General features: G+C 36.9%; 1 protein-coding gene across 1 annotated transcript in view; it reads right to left on the bottom strand.

Annotated features, from left to right (window-relative positions):
* ZNF704 (zinc finger protein 704) overlaps window positions 1-21,786 on the bottom strand; it is a 130,644-nt gene extending 108,858 nt beyond the window's left edge. The window contains exon 1 of the mRNA XM_004679776.2: window positions 21,565-21,786. Within this exon, the coding sequence (XP_004679833.1) occupies window positions 21,565-21,785 (221 nt within the window). The 5' untranslated portion in view covers window position 21,786. The remainder of the gene's footprint in view (window positions 1-21,564) is intronic.
* Between the last annotated feature and the right edge of the window lie 210 nt (window positions 21,787-21,996).

The following is a 21,996-nucleotide window of genomic DNA, read 5'->3' as shown; positions in this document are numbered from 1 at the left end:
GGAGATGAGCAGGTGACAAGATCCCAGAAACAGCCCAGTGTGCTGGAGTCCTAATGGACCAGGGCCAGTGCCAAGACAGAAGCCAGGCAAGGAGTGAAAAGACAGGTAGAGAACCCCAGGTAAAATAAAGAGGTCCAGGTTGAGTGGAGGCACACTGGAGCAAAAATAAAAACCCCTGAAGACACCAAACGAATGTTATTAGAAGGTCCTGTGGGTACAATAGAAAAAGGGGTGGGGCAAAATGAGAAGAGGAAACACTGAAGGAGCTGCAGACAACTAGAAAGGACCATGCATGGTGCAGAGGGTGGGGAGAATTAATAAGGAGAGAGAGGCTACACAATACCTTGAGATGCAGTGTGAGGCTGGGGATGGGAGGGCAACGTGGCTACTATGGGAAAAGATTACAAGTTGAAGTAGAGTTGCTTTAGTAAATGCGTGAGATCTTACAGCTCATTGACTGCTCTGACCAACTCAGTTAGGTAAAATGGAATTAAAATGTAAATATGACCTGTGAAAGAATATTCTCTATGTTCAACCCAACAAGTACGTTTGGGTGGAAGAGGATAACTCATGAGGTGCTTTTGCATACACTCCCACTCTGAGAGGAGAATATGAGTGAGGCGAAGTGTTTCAGTAGATAGACAGTCCCTGCCTCTGGCACTGTAGAAGACAAATTCATAGCAGTCTGTCCTGAAAAGAGATGCTAAAGCAGCTAGAGCAGGTGGTCAATGCAGGGCCCAGGTTATAAATTATCAGAGGAGCAAATGTTGTAGGTGCAGGACATGCCTAGAGTCTTGAAGTCTCAGCAGGGGGTCTTCTTAGGTGATTGCTGAATCCCAATCTGGGGGTAGGGAGTCTTATGAGAGGACTCTGATTCTTTGTAGAACATGGCTGACTGACCACCTTCTCCCTACTTCAAGTGGACTCTAGCCAAGCTCAGAAATTTCTTACTCTGTGCAGGAAGATTCTATTGATGCTCCTGCTGATCAACCTGTTCCCCATGTACTGTTATCTTGGCTGAAAGACTGGTGGTGGCATTGGAGCAAGGGACTGCTAGGATGGGAATGGGTTTTGTGGGGAGGAGAAATGTTTAGTTGGGCAGTTTTACTGTGAGCTGTTTTCAGGACATCCATGTTGAACATATTTGTATGTGGCTGGAACACTGGAAGTGGAACTCAGGAGACGGATCAGGCTAGACTCTTGCTGGGGAATCAGCTCGCAGAGGGATGGCTGCCCTGGACAGCAGGTTAGCTAACTTAAGGTATAGCACATGTCAGCCTTGAAACACATGCTGAATGAGAAGAGCTAAGCAACAGAAGGCAGAGCTCTGGGGCATGTTTATGTGGGGGTAGAAAGAAGAGTAATGAGAAGTGACTGAAAGGAATACTACGAAGTTGCACACCATGAAAATCAAGGGAGGAAATTCAAGGTGATCTCATTTCCACTTCTTAGATTAAGAATTTAGAGATTGATGCTTTGTTCCAAATCAATTTGGCAACAGGCATTAAAATGCTCCTAAAAGTATGTATCACAATTAATCAGGAATATTTTTTCCCAGGTTTCTCAATGATAATATGTAAGAATGTGTACAGGATTTAGCTACAAGGAAGTTGACAGATGGTCTACTCTCACATGACTTCCAATGGTTCTTCCTCCTAGTATTCACATCCCTGTGAAATCCCTTGTGCGTGGGCTGGCCTAGTGACTTGTTCCTAAAAACCAGAATGTGAAAAGGTGGTGATGATTAGGTTATGCAGGTTTGTGATTCTGTCTTGCTGCAACACTCTCCCCAGCATAGTAAATGTAGGAGATCCTTTTAACACATCAGGAGCAAGAAAGGATTCCTCTTGATGGCTTTGCTAAAGCAAACTAGCAAGTTAGCAAGGACCTGAGAACCCTCTTCAGTTAAGAACCAATGGTGTCAAGGAAGGGAATTCTATGACGATCACATGAGCTCGGAAGTGCTTCTGTCTGTGATTTTGCTTTCAAATGAGACCCAACACTGGTAACTTAATTGTAGATACATAAGCAGAGGAATCAGCTAAGCCATGCCCATGTTCCAGAACCACAGAAACACATTTGTGTTGTTTTAAAACAGTAGCTTTGGAGTAATCTGTTATATGGCAGAAATACTGCAGATAATAATTCAGTTAACTACAGTACTATCTGTAATAATAAATAAATGAAGACAGCCAAATTATTCACTATGATAGTGGCTGAACAAAAATAAGACATACATATAGTGTATATTATTCATCCATTAAAATTATGACCTTAAAGTTTAATATTCAAAAACATGTCAGTAATATACTTTTAACATATATTTAAAGCTCAAATATTTGTGGTATATGAAAATATTATTTGAAATAATTACAATTTATATATAAGCAAATATAAAGGAATGAGTTGAATAAAATACAGCAAGGTGTTAAAAATAGTTATCACCAAATGACTAGTTTATGGGTGCTTCTTGAGCTATTTTGTCTGTTTACCTCTATTTACAAATTATTTAAAATGACTGTGTACAGCACTGTAATAATAAACAAAAAAACTCACAAATATATGGCTAGGAGAAAAGTACAAAAAACAAAAAAGGAACTGTTAACAATCAGAATGGCAAAATAAATTCAGGCATTTTTACTCATTGTTTTTATCAGTTGCTTTCAATGTGCCAGGATGAAACTGAGGAGAGTGATTTGATTTGATTTGATTTGGCAGAGAGAAAGCAACTAATTATCCAAGACAATGCAATGTCACCTCTTGATTTGTGTAAGAAGGACAAGTGATTTGTTCCTACTTGTTAAATGATTGGGTGGCATCCAATATAAACAAAGAAATGAATTTTAAATTACATGGCAAAAGGCATCATAATAAGTGTTGAACTAGGTAGGGATCATTACATAGACAATATCTGAAATCTCTACCTGACAGAAATAATAACAAAGTTGACAAAAATTGGAGAAAACTGAGAGGTAACACAACTGCAAAAATGAGAGGGTCTAACCAATGAAAGTTCAAGTAGATGAGACAGAAGGAAAAAGTATTACTACTAAAGAAATCTTAATATTGTTTTGATGAGTTTTGATTTTGTTGCCTTAGCTAATCTGTTCCTTTAGAATCAAGTAATTTAAGAGCAGGAGTTTGAGTTTCTCCAATGCTATTTGTTGTATGAACAAATATACCCATATAGTAATCATCCAGAGTTTGATTTTAATGATAATTATGTAAGAAAAATACTAGATCAAGTTGTCTCTCAATGAAAATTGAAGTTCATCTTGTAACTTGACATTTCAAAAATCTTTCTAGGAAAAGGCCCATAAAAAAGACAACTTAATATAGAACTACTCTGCAGGTGACAAATTACCTCTCTGAGGCAGCAAGATATCACACTGCTACCTTAAAAAAATTATTTTAATTTCCCACCATGTCTCACTTATTCCTTGGGAGAAAGCATTGCCACCAGAAACGAAGTCCAGGATGAAGGAGAGCAAGTGGTGAAAGTTCCAGGGTCTCTGCAAACAAATGCAGAGTGAATGACAGATTCTGCTTCGATTTCTGCTTGAATTTGGCTATCCACAATGCTGGGCCAGTGTACAAACAAGTGAATATGCCATCACCATTTGAATAAGTGAATCATAGGTGGTAAATGTATAAAATGATGAATGGGTAAAATACTTGAAGTTGGAGGAAAACTCCAGAATAAACTTCCCTGCTTAGTCGGAGAGTTCCAAAGAACTTCTTCATGTAAGTTTATGAAAACAGAAGTCAAGAGCCACAGCAAGCTTCGTAAGAGATCCAAGTGCAGAGGAGCACGTGAAACTGGGTAAGTCTGCACTCAAAACAGGAGAAGGGTGGCTTATTTTGTGGATACAGATGCCACATATATGGGAGGAGTCTTTCCCCTCAACACACACACACACACACACACACATACACACACACACACTTTATATGGACAGCAGCAGAAATCCTCAGCAGAGGCAGAGGCAGGTAACAAATACTGGCACTCCAACATGTAGAGACAATGCAAATGATGACCCTTGGGTTTCTGAATGGAACTTGCCATTTCCCTTTTTTAAAATGCTGTTAGCTCTGTTTAACGGCACAGTATAAAAATGGCACTGTAACTTGTAATTTTGAGATATAAAATGTGAAACATAAAACAAGGGGTTATAAATCAGCTGGAGAGCAATTAAAATACTTAGACTGTCATTCAAAAACATTCCACAGAATGTAATAAAATGAGTGGGTGGTTAGTTCTATTTTAATAACTGAAGGCTGCAGGAAGATTTTATTTCTTCAAACTATCAGCCAAATATATCCAGGATTGGCTGGAACATGGGAAATACACTTTTACATTATGTTGAGCTAAAAAATAAAATGAAGTGCTTCAAACGACTATATTCGACAGTGTTCTGATTCACAGTGAGGCTCATTTGAGATCAAGTTACAGTTTACCTTCAGTATTGATAATGATACTGATAAACAAAATTTGCTCAGTTAATGTAATAAACAAATAAGCAGTTATTCTATGTTTTAAGATAAATATGAAATTAACCAATATTTCTAAATGAAGGTGTACTGGCATTTGGAACAGGGGCATTATTCATTCTGTGGGACTATTTTGCACAGACAAAACTACCCCCTACACTTTCCACATGCCTCTGTGGATAAAGCAGGACTTGGTAGTGAAATGATTTTGACTACTATAAAATCTGTTTCCATTAAATAGTTTAACCATTCATTTCTTTGAAAAAGTGATATTTAGAAAAGAAAGAAAACCTACAAATTACTATTAACATCCTTCACTGTGGAGGTTACCTAATAATGCATATAATAAATTGGGAAGGAATCATTAAAATAATATATTATGCTGAAGCTTTCAGTTAAATTATAAATAATTTTAAACTTGAGTTGTATATATTATACAGCTGAATTATAGTCCTGAACCCTAAGGTAAATGCTGACTTTTCCTGAGATAAGTCAATAGTTAATCAAGAGGCTTGCTATTTTTTGAGGTTCATGCTGGAAACGGATCTTAAGAGCTTAACTAGTCCATTTGTCTAAAACATCTATAAAAATAGTTTATAAAATATTAGTTTTTTTTCCAAAGGTATGCCATAGATAGAGTAAAATAATATGTCTCCTATTTTTTAGGGGGCAGTTTTTCCTTTAGTTTAAGGCATTGGAATTCTAAGACACTACTCCCCAAGTATTAAAAGTAATTGGAAACCAGTTCTGAGGTTGGTAGCTTTTATGTTATCCACAAATCAAAAACTAAAAACCTATCACCATGATTTCATAAAAGTTATCCTCACATCAAAAATGTAGAAACTATACAAAACAAAAGATGTCAGGCTGAAAACTTCATCATGGTTTTGTAGAGGTTGTACCATACCACTTGATTTTTTAAAAATAATTTCTTATCTCTGACCACCATAACAGATATTCTATCAGTGACCACTCAGCTTTATAGCTCTTGCTTTTAAAATGCCTGCTGGGATGTAACTAGAAAAAAAACCAGGGCCAAACTGTACACACTGAGTATCTTACCATCAAAGAAGGCAAAGACTTTTAAATATGTAAAACTTGACCCTTCATCAACAGGCCAGTGCCTGTTGTGGAAGTTTCAGTAACAGAATTACCGCCTTGTAAGAACTCATCCATGTTTTCTCTAACACTTCTGGCTTTAGATGTTGCTGTTCTGAGTGTCGTGGAGTATGAATTAGAACAAGGAAATCCCCATTCCCTGATAAAATACTGCACTGCATTTGTGAGTCACAATCTGGCACCACCACCCACTCAAGAGGTGGGAGTTCGGTGGAATCATGAGGGACCCAGTTTTGGTCTAACATCTCTTCTTAAAGAACACAAGGAGCATTGCTTGGTAGTAATGTCAATCATCTAAGAGCAATAAAGCCCCTAAGAATCAAGGAATGAACATTAAAACTAGATACCATATTTCTAATTGTAGAATTATTAGGTATTTCCCTTCTTAGTGATTTTTTGGGGAAAAATGCCTCTTTTAATTTTTAAATTTTTATTTATAGGGATGATAAGAATACAGAGATAGGTGCTCCAGCTATTTTCCAAAAAGACGGATTGCCACTCTGACTCCAGTTACAGAGATCTTTCCCCACCCCTAGAATTAGCAGAATTTATGTAATACTGTCTGTCTTTGGCGCTTCCTTTCCTGCCTTGTTCTAGGATTCTCACTCAGCTCCTGCGCTCAGCACACAGCAACGATCACCCACCCTCATTGCAGGATCACCCCTGAAGCTGCCACCTGCTATTGTCTCCCACCTTTGATCCTTTGCCAACACCACTGTTGCCTTCAAACAGCATTGCTGTGTTCTCACTGAAAAAACAAGTGCACACCACAGTGGAAAAATACCACATTCCAGCCTGGTGAAGCAGGTGGTGAGTTTCATAGGATAGGGCAGAAAGCAGCATCTCTTCCTCTCAAACAAGGAGGAATATTAGTGGTGCATCAGCAAGTAAAGTCTTGCTCGATGAATTTTAAGTGCTGCCTCACAAATGAAAATGTGGCAAAATCTGAAAACTCAGCTTTTACAAAATGTTTAAGTCCATTATTCAAACTAAACCCTTAGCTTTTCTTTCAAGACTGGTTTACCCATCTTTCAAATAAAATGAATGGGCCAGATGATTTTCAAGATGCTCATGCTTAGTTTTGCTCTGGGAGATACAGCCTGACACTGGCATAACACACAGACCACCACAATCAGCTCCATCACAGTGCCTACAGGTAGACACCTGACACGTTTCACAAAAAACACCCTCTTTCACTTCCAGCCATGTAGGTAAAGAAAGAAAATGGATGGTTTTTCTTTATGCAGACATAAGAACTAATAAGATTAAATTACACAGAGTCTAGGAAATAAAGAAGTAACAGACATCTCTGGACAATAAAGTTTTACCTATAGGTGCAGAAAAATAGTGTTTTATAATTTCTGTTTTTGGAAGGTTTTTATTCCCTTTCCTCTGAAGCCAAATAGGATATATAATTTTCAAATTACACCACTAACTATGTGTATGTAGAAAACATGTCTGCATTGTTTGTTAGGAATAAATCAAAAGAGAAACCTGCTAGCCACCCAAAATAAAACATGGAAAAGCATAATTCTTAAAAAAAAAAAATGCAATGGGAGTAATGGCTCCCAATAACGTAAAGAGCTACCACACAGGGGCTTTTCCCTAGTGGCACAACCAGTTGAAGCTTAATATTATGAAGCTATCCACAGCCACGGCAGCAGGAGTTCGATCCTCAGCCCTGGAGGTGACCCACATGCTCCCCTCAGCAGTGTACTTCATCAATCTGTCTGCTTTGCTCCCAACTCTGTCTCTGTTGAATCCTCTCACCATCCCTGTGGCTCTGGCCTGTACCCAGGTTCTCTATGCATAAATAAATAAAACTTAAAAAAATAAAAAAGAGCTACCACACAGGCTCAATGTCCTGCCCCCCATGCTCAGCCTCCTTATAAATGTAGTACAGCTACCTGGCACTTTAACATTTACACTATCTGTTCAGTCTTTGTGAAGTCACCCTGCACACACAAAGGCCTGAGGTGAGATTTTGAAAACCACATGATTGATCCATTTACCAACTATAATTACACAACACAATTCTCCAAAAAAGTTCACAATTATCAGTATTTATGATTCAATTTCTTGTATTACTCAGTGACCTTTGGAGAATGTGGCAATATCTGGTCACATCCAATTAATATTAAAGAGTAGCTATCTTGGCCTAATCAACCCTAAGGAACAAAAACGTTCATTTCCACTATGACTTGATAAAATCTCACACTCTATGGAATGAAAACCACACTGTTTTCTTTTTCATTACATGGCAGCAAAACATATTCATGGGATATAGAAAAGAGTAGATGACCTTCTGAAATGTTAAGTTTGGCAAGGTGCAACAAAATTAGGCACATCCATCTTGTGACTGAATGCTATTTGGGGGGTTGATTTAGTAAAGCTGGATTCATGTGTTCCATTGATGAAGTGAATGTTTGCCAAATCGAGTTGAAACAAATCCTCAGTGGAGGAGAGCAACCAAAATCTTTTCATTATTTACAAATTGAGCTGTCCAGTAAAGTTAAACTCCAGAAAAGCCAATACATGAAAATCAAGATGAAAAGAGATTGTATTTACTTTAAAACAATATCCTAAAATAGCACACACTTTAAGTGCACTTTATTACATTATGAATTGACTAAGTTAATCTATGCATTGTTCTTTATAAATATATTTATCGTGCACTTGACTTTTGTTCAAGGTATACAAATCTTTGTTAGTTTTATTTGCTAAAGGCAACTTAGATTTAACATGTCTAAACCCAAACCCCTTATTTCCCTCTACCACACCTATTTTCTTTTGTATTACTCCTTAGCTACTTGCTTTTTTTAAAAAAACAAATAGTATCATGAACCACTTTCTCTAACAAGGTAGCCAGTTTCTAGAACCATCCTGGGCACCCTTTCTCCTCATTAACTCCAATATGCTTATATGCTTCCGTGTTCTGTACAGTGTAATCTATTGAACAGATAGCCCTCTTCCCTGATGCTTTTGTCCTGGTTTAAGCTTTCATAACTATTCTTCTTAGATTTCTGCATCTGCCTCTTAACTATTCTTCAGTGTAAAAACTATACAATTTCTCCTGACCTCACATCCTCCATAGCACACCAGGTGACTTTTCTGAAATGTCAAGTTAAGGTATCATTTGAATAGTTTTCTCCATAACCTGAGAGATAAAAATCAAATTCCAAAGGGATTCCACAGGAAGCCTAATTCTCCAGATTTATCTCTTAACACCTCCCCACTTGAACTCTAGTTGTAGGAGAAAGGCAAAAATAAGTTAATATTTAAAAGACAAATCAGTAAGTTTTAGCCAATAACTAAGTAAACCTGTTGTACCTGGAAGTCACTAAAAACAAATTGATGCCTTTGCTGTACTTGTAATAACTATTTTGCTACTATAATAAAAAGCATGAGCCAAAGCACACTTTGGTAACCCAGATCCAAGCTGACCTGGTACCTTAGAATGGCTCTCTAATGGCTAACACTGAGGATAGGCCAGGGTATCTGATAATAACTAAACTGCTGGTGTGTTTTCAAAGAAGCAGAACTGCTGATACAACAATTTTAACTCTCTCTCACTTAGATGGAATATAAACATATTGATAATAACTATAATTGTACCAAACATTGGTTATTCATGCCTGGGAGTCATCCTCCCCTTAGCAGACATGTGGGAGTTGGGCTGCAAATTTTCCCAACTAAATATCCCTTGGCCCACATATGCTGCAGTGTCTCATTACTCCACCCTTTCCTCCTCCCCACCCAGCCTCTGAGAGATATTACCACGGAGCGACTATTCCACCACTGTTAGTGTCAGTGAGGCACTTTCTTCATGTGTTTTTCACATGACAATCTGGGCTGACATGTTTAACTAACCAAAGTTTTCCTCTAAAGCTGTACTATCCAGTTTATGCATCCAGAACTGGGGCACTGCCCAGTTTATGCATCCAGTCCTCACTAACCACAGGTGGTGTTGATCACTTTTAATTTTGGTCCAGTCCAACCTGACATATGCAGTAAGTAAACTATACACTAGACTTTTGAAGACTTAGTGTGTAAAGAAGAATATACAACATCTTATTAATAGCTTTTTATATGGTTATATGAAATAATGATACTTGGAATATGCCAGGTTGCCTAACATACAGTATTAAAATTATCTTCACCTGTTTCTTTTTCATATTTTAATGGAAGTAATAGAAATTTTAAAATTATGTATGTAGCTTACATTAAATTTCTATTGCACAGTTCAAGCATTATGATAATTTAAATATTTGACCAGGGCCCTCCATGGTGGCACAACAAGTAAAGCCTAGCACTGCAGGCCATGGCAGTTTCTGCGCGAGTTTAATCCCTGCCCCAGAGGTGATCCACATGGCGCGGCAGACCTCTCCTGTTTTGCCCGCTGCTCCCCTCAGCAGTGGACTTCTCAATGTGCCTATTCTGTTCCCCACTCTGACTATGGTGAGTCCTCTCACTGCCCTTGCACCTCTGGCCTGTACTCCAGTATGCATAAATAAATAAATCTTTTAAAAATATCTATTTCACCAATGTCTTCTTTAATTTAAAATAACTGACTAATATCTTCTTTAATTACTGTATTTCCTTCCATAATAAAAGGAGAAGAACCAACCTTGGCAAGGAAGTGTAGAGTGGGAGAGAATAGTAATGTCATTATTTTTGCTACCCAATTATTTAAATTTGGGGTAGATATAGAGAGGGGGAAAATAGATATTGCATAAAATCTAAAAGTAAACCAATTCTGCAGAGGTAACCTGTGGTACAGATACCACAAAAATAAAATCACGGCACTCAAATACTTGGGGACATCCTCATTAACCTAAACTGTGCAACAAAGTACGTGCAGTTAGACTGTCTGAGGTCTTGGTTATTAAGTTTTCTACATTTTGATTTCAGAAATGATTTACACAGAAGGGCCTTTATTAATTATCTGGAACTCTTTGGAAGGGATGCCTGCAAATGCCTGAATGCCATATTTAATATTTTATTTCCTAACTATCCAATTGATCCAAAGAACATATCTTCATTAACAGCCAGCTGACATTAATTATTCTGAAAACTACTATTAATAACTAAATTTGAAATCACAGTGCCATACTAAAGAGGTGGCACATTCTAAAATGGTACCAATATGTTTATAATAGAGATATAAAACACAATTATTGGGACTCAATGAATTTTAAGTGTCACGTTTAAGGTCAGCACAAGTAAGAAGCAAGTAGTTTTCTTTAAAAAACAGTAACATGAAATTTGAGCCAAATTTACATCACAAAACAAAAGCTTTCTTAAATTATTATGAAGAACATAAGGATAACATCAATTAACGTTATCAGTGTTAGTACAGGGAAGAGAACTGACAGCTTAAGAAGATTCTCTATCTTACCTTCTCAACTTCCTTCACATTTCCGTAGACTATTAGGACAGTGAAGCATCTGGGTACTTAGAGCAGAAATTCAACTATAGGCACTTGGTAAGAAGAGCTATTTTAACAACAACAAACAAGGTCTCCCTGGTGGTGCAGGGGTTAAAGAGAGCACTATCAAGCTACTGTAAGCTACTGTCAGCATGAGTTCAATTCCTGGCCTGGGAGCTGACCCACATGGCACAGCACACATCTCTGTCTGGCCCACTGCTCCCTTTGGCTGTGTATTTCAATAGATTTGCCTGTTCTGCTGTCCTCTCTCTCTATCTCTGATGAACTCCGCTCATTCCCCACACCTCTGGCCTACCCCCCAGTTCTTGTATGCATAAATAAATCTTTAAATATAAATAAACAATTAAATAAATAAAAACAACAAACAAAAATCCTACTATTTCTTTCAATGAAATGTTGCTCAATAGTAAGAAGGGAGAGAATTGTCTCTTTTAAATGTTTTGTGGTGGGTTCTGATCTCACAAGTAGATTGAAGATACTGTAAAGAATAATTTGTCCTTTTTCCACTTCATCTTGAGTTATTTGTTGCCTTTAGAAACTAAATCCCCAAAGGGCTGTGGCTTGATTGTGTACTGATGGCACACTGTGTTTCACTAAGTCATCAGGTCAACATACTGGTTGCTAACATTGCTCTATTTGTGTGATTATATCAATCTTATGCTGTAGAAAGATCATTTTGGCAACATTTTTTTTTAAAGATTTATTTATTTATTCATACAGAACTGGGGTACAGACCAGAGATGTGGAGGGTGAGAGGGTTCACCAGAGACAGAGTGGGGAGCAGAACAGGCAGATCAATGAAGTACACTGCTGAGGGGAGCAGTGGGCGGGTCAGGAGAGGTCTGCCACGCCATGTGGATCTCCTCCCGGGCAGGATGGGATAGAACTCATGAGGAAGTGGCTTAAGCTTCTCTGTGCTGTGCTTTAACCTGCTGTGCCACCAGGGAGGACCCCATATTGGCAACATTTTAGCAAACATTTTAGCAAGAAAACAGGAACAAGAGCTACTTGCTAACCTGACAAGTACTAAAATGATGGAAATGGATGGAAGGTTTCCTTGTCTTTATAGCTGCTTTTGTTTCAGTTATTAACGAGGCCATAAATTACATAGTATTAATATATTTTTCCATTATTGGTGGGTACATTTACCTTCTCCTGAAATGTTTTTTTGAAAAGAAAATATTCAATAAAGTAGCTTACATTGATACTGTAAACTTCCTTCCCTCTTCCCTATAGTTTCATACTGATTAACAGTAGTTGTGACATGAAACGTTTTTAATGCATTGAACATTAAACTTTTATACAGAAGCTGCTAGACTTGTGGAGATTGAAAAATAATTATACCACTTTTGTCTTATCTCCAACTTATCTCCAAATGTAATATATGAAACTCTTCCATAAATGATATACAGAAGATGAAAAACAAAGCAAAAATTGTAGACAACACTATGAAAAACGGCAGCCAAATTAGTTCACAAGTTTCTTTTGTACACACAGGTTCTGCTGATAGTCGAGGTCATTTCCTAACTTTGAATTCAGTGTTGATCAGTTTTTTAAGTTCTTTTATGCTATATAATTCCCAGAATCACATCCTAAAAGAAGATGATTTCATTTTATGCAGCAAGTGATAAATATGACATCACTAAATTTTAAAACCCTGTAAAACAAACAGTACCATATGGTTCATTTTTTCCCGAATACCAAACTAACAATCTGGAGTATTCTAATAAACTGCTGTTAGGTCTAGGAATATTTTTGGCCAAATATATATATTTTTTCCTGTTACAACTGGTTTGCTAATAGGTTTCTTTAGCTCTAGAGTTATAATTAGAAGGCAGTTACTACTTTATATAATAAAATTATAATTGCTCTTTGGGTGAAATCCAACCAATTAAAGCATCAGTGTACATCCAAAAACAATTTCTGGCAAAAAGAGAATAGCAAATGCCATGTTTTAATGATCTAGGTTTTCTAATAATATTTGTCAAACTATTGAGGGCTTTTTAAAAAAGATTTATTTATTTATACATATAGAACTGGGGTACAGACCAGGGGTGCAGAAGCAGTGAGAGTAGTCACTAGAGACAGAGTGGGGAGCAGAACAGGCAGAGTGACAAAGTACACTGCTGAGGAGAGCAGCTAGAAAGTCAGGTGAGGTCTGCTGTTCCATGTGAGTCACCTCCCTGGCTGGGGTTCGAACCAGAGCTGAAGTGGCTGCAGCTAGCTTGCAGTGCTGTACTTTAACCTGTTCTGCCACCAGGGAGAGCCCAGTTTTTTTATTTTATTTTTTAAAGAGCCTGAACCAATACTGTTAATGATCCGTATATATTAAGGTATCACAGTTGTAAATGACAATACATAAATTAATGTTCTCAATAAGCATGTGTGCTGATAAGAAGGAAGAAAATTCACTTGCGCTTAGAAACCTAGCTTAGTCTTAAGTTTGCCATTTGCTAAATGTATCTTCTTGAACGATCAGTTAACATTTCTAAGTCATTTATAAAGTGGGGAATTATGAGACCATTTTATAATGGAGATCTGTAGATTTTTTTAATGCCCAAAAATTAGATTTGCTTCTTGTATGTAGAAACAGCTCTCATTTCAGAAGCTCAAAGTACAATTACAGGCACTGATTCTGTAAGATGAACAAATATAACTCTTTCTGGTTGCCCACCCTCTTGTCTACTTTCTATCTTGGTTCACCAGCCTTCCCAGCAACCCTGAGAGTCTTCTAAAAAATACCATCCTTTGTTAAATTAGCAAGGCATTTTCTGTTGCCCATAACCAAGAAGAGACTCATTTCCACTCCAAAACTGTATCCCAAGTCTTTCTATCTCTTCATTCCAAGTGTCACCATTCTAGTCTAAGCTATCATGATGTCTTTCTGCACTGATGCACAAGACTCACAACTGAGTCTTACTGCAACCCAGTCCACATAGAACAGCCCAGTAATGATCTAAAATGTAAAAGAGGTCATATCATTTTCTCCAAAAAATTCTTTCACTGACTTAAAAATATAAACTAAAAATCTTTACCACAATCAATAAAACTCAACATGATTTGGTTATTAACTCTGTCCACCCTCACCTCCAGTAACACTCCCCACTGGCCTCCATTCTTTATATTTTCAGGGGTCTCCCCTACCTGGAATGCTTTCTTCCCTATACAATCCTCTTCATATTTCAGCTATCAGCTAAAATTGACTTTGTTTAAAGAGATTTTTTTCCAAGCATAAGTCTAAATAAATCTTCCTGATTATGGTCCTTTTTTTCCTGTTCAGTCATCAATTAAAAATGATTAGAATGTTGAACTATTACTTATTTGTGTGTTACTTGTTTAATGTCTCTTCTTAATCCCATGGGAGCAATAAATGCCCTAATTTATTCTACCCTGTATTTCAGCATCTGGCACCAAAAAAAATCCACTTACTTAATAAAGTATGTTGACTAAATGGAAAAATAATAAAATCTTCTGGAGACTGCACACTGGTAAATATTTTACCAGGTCACTCATTCATTATCATCATCTCAGTCTAACTGGAACTGAACAGCAAGGCACTCTATTCTCACTAAAAGTAAATGTGTGTATATAGCTCTTGTTAATAGATGCCATCTACAAACTATTGGTAAAGTTTATAATTAGCTTCTTATTGTTTGTAAGCCAAATAACAGAGTTGAAAAAACATGACTAGGACCCTCTCTGGTGGTGCAACAGGTTAGGATGCAGCACTTTAATAAGCAAATCACAGCTGCTTCAGTACAAGTTTGATTCCTGCCCTGGAGGTGATCCACATGGCTTGGCAGATCTCTCCTGTCTTCCTCACTGCTCCCCTCAGCAGTTTACATTGTCAGTCTGCCTGTTCTGCTCCCCGATTTGTCTCTGGTGAAGTCTCTCACCGCCCCTACACCTCTGCCTTGTACCCCCAGTTCTATATGAATAAATAAATAAATCTTTAAAAAAAAAAAAAGAAAAAACACAACTAAACATTTGTTGAGTCAATAATGCTACTCTGTACCTATGAATATTCTACCAATGTTAAGCAAAAAGCCTTTTTCTAAGACTCACAGTGATGCCCTTAGAAACATGAAGGAGGAGAAGGAAACAGGTTATCATTCATCGTATTTTTCTAGATTCTATCCAAAGTGAAAGCACAATTGTGCTTGTTTAGTAACCATGTAGAACCTACAGCAACTACCGAAATTTCTTCTTCAAAAGCTATTGGATGACAACTATTTTTTTTAATCTATCATAAGGGTTTCCTCCCTTTTTTCATGAGAACACAGTGCAGCCACCTGACTCAGGCTGGTCATAGTCCTTTCTCCTTGGCCACATCATGTGGGCCAAGGATGCACTGACAAAAGCTGGGCTAAGCACAGTAATAACTAGAAATTTTCTTGGTGACGAGAACCTCTTGCTTCCTGGCTAACAGTGAACCTCTTCATTTTGACAAGTGCTTTAAGGTTGAAAAAAAAAATCTGGCTCTGGGAAGACACCGTTCATGTTTCCTATGATGTGGGGATACTGAGACAGTGGGGAGTGGCACTGGTTTTAATGATATTAGTGTAGGGATAAATTCTTTCTGTCTCAAAAATTGTAAGGCTAATTTACTATATCACAAAACTTTTAGGAATAATTCATACCAATTATTTACCAACTTAAAAAATAGTGATCACTTTACCTACTCTCTAGTATTATCTTGATGCCAAAACCAGATAAAACATGAAAAGGGGAAAAAATGCCTATAGAACATTATTGCATATGAATATAGATACAAAATCTTCATACATTGTATGCAGGTATATAAAATAGTGGGATAACTTTGAAAAAGGGCAGTTTCTCAAGTACATAAATAAGGACTTTCCATGTGATTTGGCTACTCATTCTGAGGTATATACCAAAGAAAACTGAAAACATTTAGTGAACAGGTAAAATAAAACACCTTAACTGACACAGACACATCTTCGATGGTGATTAATACAGGCGGCCAATAAGCATATGAAAAGATGCTTCACATTAAATGTCATTAGGGAAATGCAACTTAAAGCAACAATGAGATGCCACTATATACCTATTAGAATGGCCAAAATATGTAATTGGCAATTATAAAACACTTCCGTAAAGAAAACTCCAGGTCCAGGGCCCTCTCTGGTGGCACAACAGGTTAAAGTACAGTCCTATGAAGCTATGAGCAGCCACTTCGGCATGGCGAGGCAGACCTCTCCTGACCACCAGCTGCTTCCCTCAGCAGTGTACTTCATTGGTTTCCTGTTCTGCTCCCCACTCTGTCTCTGATGAATCCTCCTACTACCTCCACACCTCTGGCCTGTACCCCAGTTCTGTGTGCATAAATAAATCAATCTTAAAAAAAAAAAGAAAGAAAGAAAACTCCAGGTCCAGTTGCATTCACTGGATGATCCTTTAAGGTAAAAGTAATGACAATCCTAAAACCACCTCATAAAATAAAGGAAGAAACATTTTCTAACCCATTTTATGAGGTTAGCATTGAACTGACATCAAAACCAAAAAGACAGGAGTAAGTAAATAAAATAACAAGTCAATGAATGGAAAGAACCCTTAATAAAATTTTAGTAAAGTATAATTCTTCAATACATTAAATATAGGGGAGTTTTAGCTCAGGAATGGAAAATTGATGTAATCAATCAATGAAATTCAACATATTTAAATAATTTTTAAAAATAGGCTCAGGTAAACATATAGATGTTTTAAAGGACAATATTCAACAGCTATGGATGATTAAAAAAAACTTAAACAAATCAGGAATAAAAGAGGATATCCTCATTTGCATAAATGAGAAAATCAATAGAGCAGTAAAAGGAACCCTGCTGCTATCATCCTTCTTTTCATTGTGAAAGATTGAATGCTTTCCCTTTTAAAGTCACAGTAAGGATGTCCACCTTACCACTTATATTCAATATTGTATTGTAGATCCAAACAAGAGCAAAAAGACACAAAATAAATGAAAGGAAAGCAGGTCGAAAGGAAAAGTGATGAGTTATCTTTATTTGCAAGTAGATTGTTCAATTAGTTATGTAGAATCTCCTAAGGAGTCAAAAAAGCAAAACAACAATTCCTTTGTTTAGCAATATTTCAGTTTTACATGGTCAAAATACAAGAGACAGTTTTATTTCTGTATGTCAGCAAAGAATAACTGGAAAATTGAAATTTAAAATAACATCACTTAGAATGATATCAAAAGACACTAAAATACTTGGAATGAACTTAACAAAATAAGAGCAAGACCTGAGAACCAAAAACTCAAGGAAAAGGACCTGAGTAAAAGAAAACATGTATGATACTAACAAACTCAGTATTTCACCCCAGAATAACATGTAGATTCAAGGTAATGCCAATCAAACATTTTTTAGGTCTGTTTTAAAATTTTTAAATCAACAAGCTATTTTAAAACTTATCTGGCAATCCAGCAAATATAGAAGTGTCAAAAACTCTGCTTGAAAAAGAGGTATAAAGTTAGAAGACTCATACTAGTCAATATAAAAATCACCATTTACTTGGGTCTAAGCAGATTAAAATGAAGAAAAAATTTTTCCTCCAAAACTCCTTTTAAGTTCTCTTTTCTGATACTTACAGGTTCTACCACCACACCAAGTTACCCACTGCCATCAACTGAAACACCCAAATTGAACATTTCTTAGGCTATGAAAGAATTTGGTGTCACCAATTACAACCGAGCCAAATCATAAGAAGTCTTAGGCTATTCAGTCAGCGTGGCACACATTCTAAGAACTAGAACAATTCCTTCCATTCCTTCTGTGCTTTTATTCCTGAACAATTTGCATATTCCCTACTCCACCTTTCTACTGCTCCCTGCCCTATCTTTTTAAAATTGAAGTAACCCTGCATTGTAACATTCTATGGTTTCAGGTGTTCACCCTTGAGAAACAACATGCGTCCACATTAAGGTCACTGCTTTAAATCCAAGTCCAACCTTCGCCACACTACTCTGGACATCAGTTTCTGCGTTTTCTCCAAATAAGCTGAGCGTGAATCATTTATTACCTGGGCCCATCCACTTTTTCTTATCAGCTGGAATTACTAATCTTGGCTAATAAACCCCTGGGCTCTGCTGCAGGAAATCTGACAGGCCCATGCCTTACTGGCACATGCCTCTTGTTTCTGAGCCAAACTACAGTATGGTATTTCACTCTGGCTCAACTCTTCAAGAACTCACACCCCTGTTTCTTTATTTTGTTGTTCTTACACTTTAAAAAGTTCATTTCCCTCAAACTTTATAAAAATCAGGAAAGCCAGCATTTTTTCTATATATTAAAACAATACTTGATAACATTAACCCTTTATTCTCAGTCCAATCCCTTTATTCTCAGTCCACAATCCTTTATATAGCTAGGCATTACTGAAAAATAAGTGATGAAACCTTCACAGAGAAAGATCAGTCATTTAGAGGCTATCGTTCCCACTGCAAAATGTTAAGTGAGAAAGATTATAGAGAACTAATTTTAAACTGTGGAGGAACTTTATAACAGAGATACACTATTCACTGAAGTAGTTGCCTTTCTAAAAACTGGTCAACATTGGCCCTCCCTGGTGGCTCAGCGGGTTAAAGCACAGCACTAAGAAGCTAAAGCCACTTCCACATGAGTTCGATTCCCACCTGCCCCGGAGGTGACCACATGGCGTGGCAGACCTCTCCTGACCCGTCCGCTGCTCCCCTCAGCAGTATATTTCGTTGATCTGCCTGTTTTGCTCCCTACTCTGTCTCTGGTGAATCCTCTCACCCTCCGCATCTCTGGCCTGTACCCCAGCTCTATGTGAATAAATAAATAAAATCTTTAAAAAAAAAAAAAAACTGGTCAACATATAACTAGATTTAGGAGAAGCTGCAGTAACCATACAGTATCTGTATAGTTATATATAGTGAGATTACTTTTAAGTTATATAGATTTCTTTATAATAATAAATCCATAAATTTCCCTCTACTGTAGACTTTGTTAAACCTCATTACTTATACTTTGACGACAGATATAATTATATTTCTCCTTAATAAACAAAAAGAAAATTCCTGTATCTTTCTGCCATGTTAAGTATAGGAGTTTCTTTTAAAACAAAATACTGATCTACTTAAATAATAATGGAAGTTGAAATTTACAAAATGACTTCATAACAGTAAATAGAAACAAAACAGTAAGAATTTGAATTAGATTATTATATCCCACAATTTCTGATTCTTTCATTATCACAAAAAAGAGCAATTGAATTTATCAACTGTTGGCATATTTGTGATGATTAAGTTCTTACAGCAATGAAGACATATATTAGTGAAGACCCCTCCAAAATGAATTTTTAAGTAGTATTTCCCATAATAGATTAATACCTTTAAATTATATTTTATCATTGGGAAATCTCTGATGTACACTAATGGATTTAAAAATCTAATTAACTTCCCCACACTGATGAAACTTGACTTACAACTTTTAAGTACATTTGGTAAGTTTGAGAAAGCGGAAAAGTATTCCATATAAGAGTCAGAAATGGCAGGAAACATTTTTTCTTATTCCCTTTCCATTATTTTCCCCAGAAACTTCACCCCAGAAGGGTGAAGTTAAAGCATAAATGTATAGGGCCCTCCCTGGTGGCGCAGCCAGTTAAAGCACAGCACTCAGAAGCTAAAGCCACTTCTAAATAAGTTCCATTCCCGCCTGCCCCAGAGGTGATCCACATGGCGCAGCAGACCTCTCCTGACCTGTCCACTGCTCCCCTCAGCAGTATACTTCACTGATGTGCCTGTTCTGCTCCCCACTCTGTCTCTGGTGAAGCCTCTCATCGCCCCTTGGCCTCTGGCCTGTACCCCAGTTCTGTATTCACAAATAAATAAACCTTAAAAAATAAAAAATAAAGGCATATCTAAACCTATGGCAATTTAAAACCAATAATTTCATGTTCTTTAACATATAAATGAAAATTATAACATATAATGAAAATTTTATGTAAAATCCTATAGAATTGCATTGAGAATTCTATATTTTGCCTAACAATGTTGAACGAAGATAAAAACATAACTATTCATATTTCAACTTAACATGTCATTTTTCCTATGAGTCAACCAAATAAAAGACATGAATTGAGGTGCATTCTAAGTTAAAGGCATTATAAAACACTTAATAATAAACTCCCAGTTAAATAAACTAATCCTAGAGAGTTTAGCATATCCCACTGTATAAAAAAAAGAGAAAAGCAAATAATTCCAAGTAGTTCAACAGAATTAATAGATGAAAAGATTTCATTAAAGATTAAGGAAAACAAAAAGGCTTGTCATTTTAGAAAGTCTGACAAATTTGGTAGTAGAGTAGAAAAATGTACAATTTCCTAGAGAAGATTTAATATAGAAAGAAACAACATTCTAACTACAAAAGGGGAGCTGGTTTAAAAAAAAAATGCTTATTCCTTTTCCAAAGAGACCATTTTCTAAGTTAGCTGTCAGAAACCAATCAACTGAAGGACTTCTCAAATAACTTAAAAAGTTGCTTAAAAATCGCTTGAAAAGTTTCACTACAAGTATTCCTTAGCAAAATATGGTACACATATTAAAAGTAAGCACTTTTTCATGCTATAGTATTTCCTGCCTTTCCTTCATCCCACAGTTATTTAGAGGACCCCTGGCATATAATTAAGCATTGTTCTAGTGCTAGGACTATAGTATGAACAAAATGGACTAAAATCCTGGCCAATGAGGAACTTATTTTCTAGGTGAGATAAATAACCTATACGCAAAAAAGAAGTAAAAGGCATAATGCATATATTCCATTACTGCCCCAGTGTCTTTTTGCTGTAACAGTGTCCTTCAGTACCATGCCATGGGATATAGTTTACATAAATTATGTGATAAAAGCCTTTTGATATTTCAGATAAACCCTTTTGGCTCAGACCTAAGGTACTTGTGTCTTAAAAGGATTACCATAATAGAAACCAGAGATCACCAAACCTTTTTCATAATGAGTCACATATAATATTTTTAAGTGTTGTAGGTCAGTTAGGTCTGGATTTCATATTCTTCATTTCTCTAAGCTCTTTAAAATATAAAATCACTCTTACCTGCAGGCCACACAAAAAAAGACCAGAGACTGAATCTGGTCCTTAGCCACAGCACTCACTCCAACCCCAGCTAAAGGCAACTCAGTAACTTCTGTTAGGTGTCTACAAGCAGGCTACATCATATCCCGCCCCTTACCACCCCCCAAGATACACACACATTTATTCTTTTTGTATTTATTATTCATTTGCCAAAATTCAATAAAACATTCTTTCCTAGAGCTACAATATTCAAAATACCACAGCATCAAAGTCAGTTTTTGAAGAGCAGTGACACTGGCTCTATTTCACACAAGCCACAGAAAACTTCCTCGCAGATTGCCTCTCCTAAGTCTACCTGCCTAGGAGAGATACGGGGCAAATGGATATGCTCTCCACAGTCTCCTGGGAACACACACACAGGGCCAGTGTCTACTTACCTTGCTGGAGGTACATCAATATTGGAAGAAACAACTTTTCGTTTTTGCTCAAGAAGACAGATGGAGCGAGTATTTTCTTTTTCATGGTCAAGAGCTCGGTTGACCTTTTTGGTGTCTGCTGTTTTCACATCTTCCTCCATGGCCAAGGGGAACAAGTGTTGGTGAGATGTTTTTTTACTAGAGTCATGTTTTAAGTCCTCTGGTTGAAACGTGAAGGTCATTTCCCGCTTAATGCTTCCCACCTGTAAAAAGAAATACAAATTCTTACACTCACAAAGCATCAGTTTTGCATAACTTCATACAAATGGTCATGAGGAGACCCCAGACATGCTTCTTCCTGTTCACCATCAAGGACTTTTAGTTTGAATAGGGAAAACGTAACAGAGAAAGAAAATAACTGACATTACAAAGCAGTGTGCAATTGTTATATCA

Source organism: Condylura cristata, unplaced genomic scaffold (genome assembly GCF_000260355.1).
Source record: "Condylura cristata isolate star-nosed mole 26May11 unplaced genomic scaffold, ConCri1.0 scaffold00009, whole genome shotgun sequence".
Lineage (NCBI taxonomy): Eukaryota > Metazoa > Chordata > Mammalia > Eulipotyphla > Talpidae > Condylura > Condylura cristata.
The sequence above is the reverse complement of the archived record's forward strand: the minus strand, read 5'-3'. Positions and strand labels throughout refer to the sequence as shown.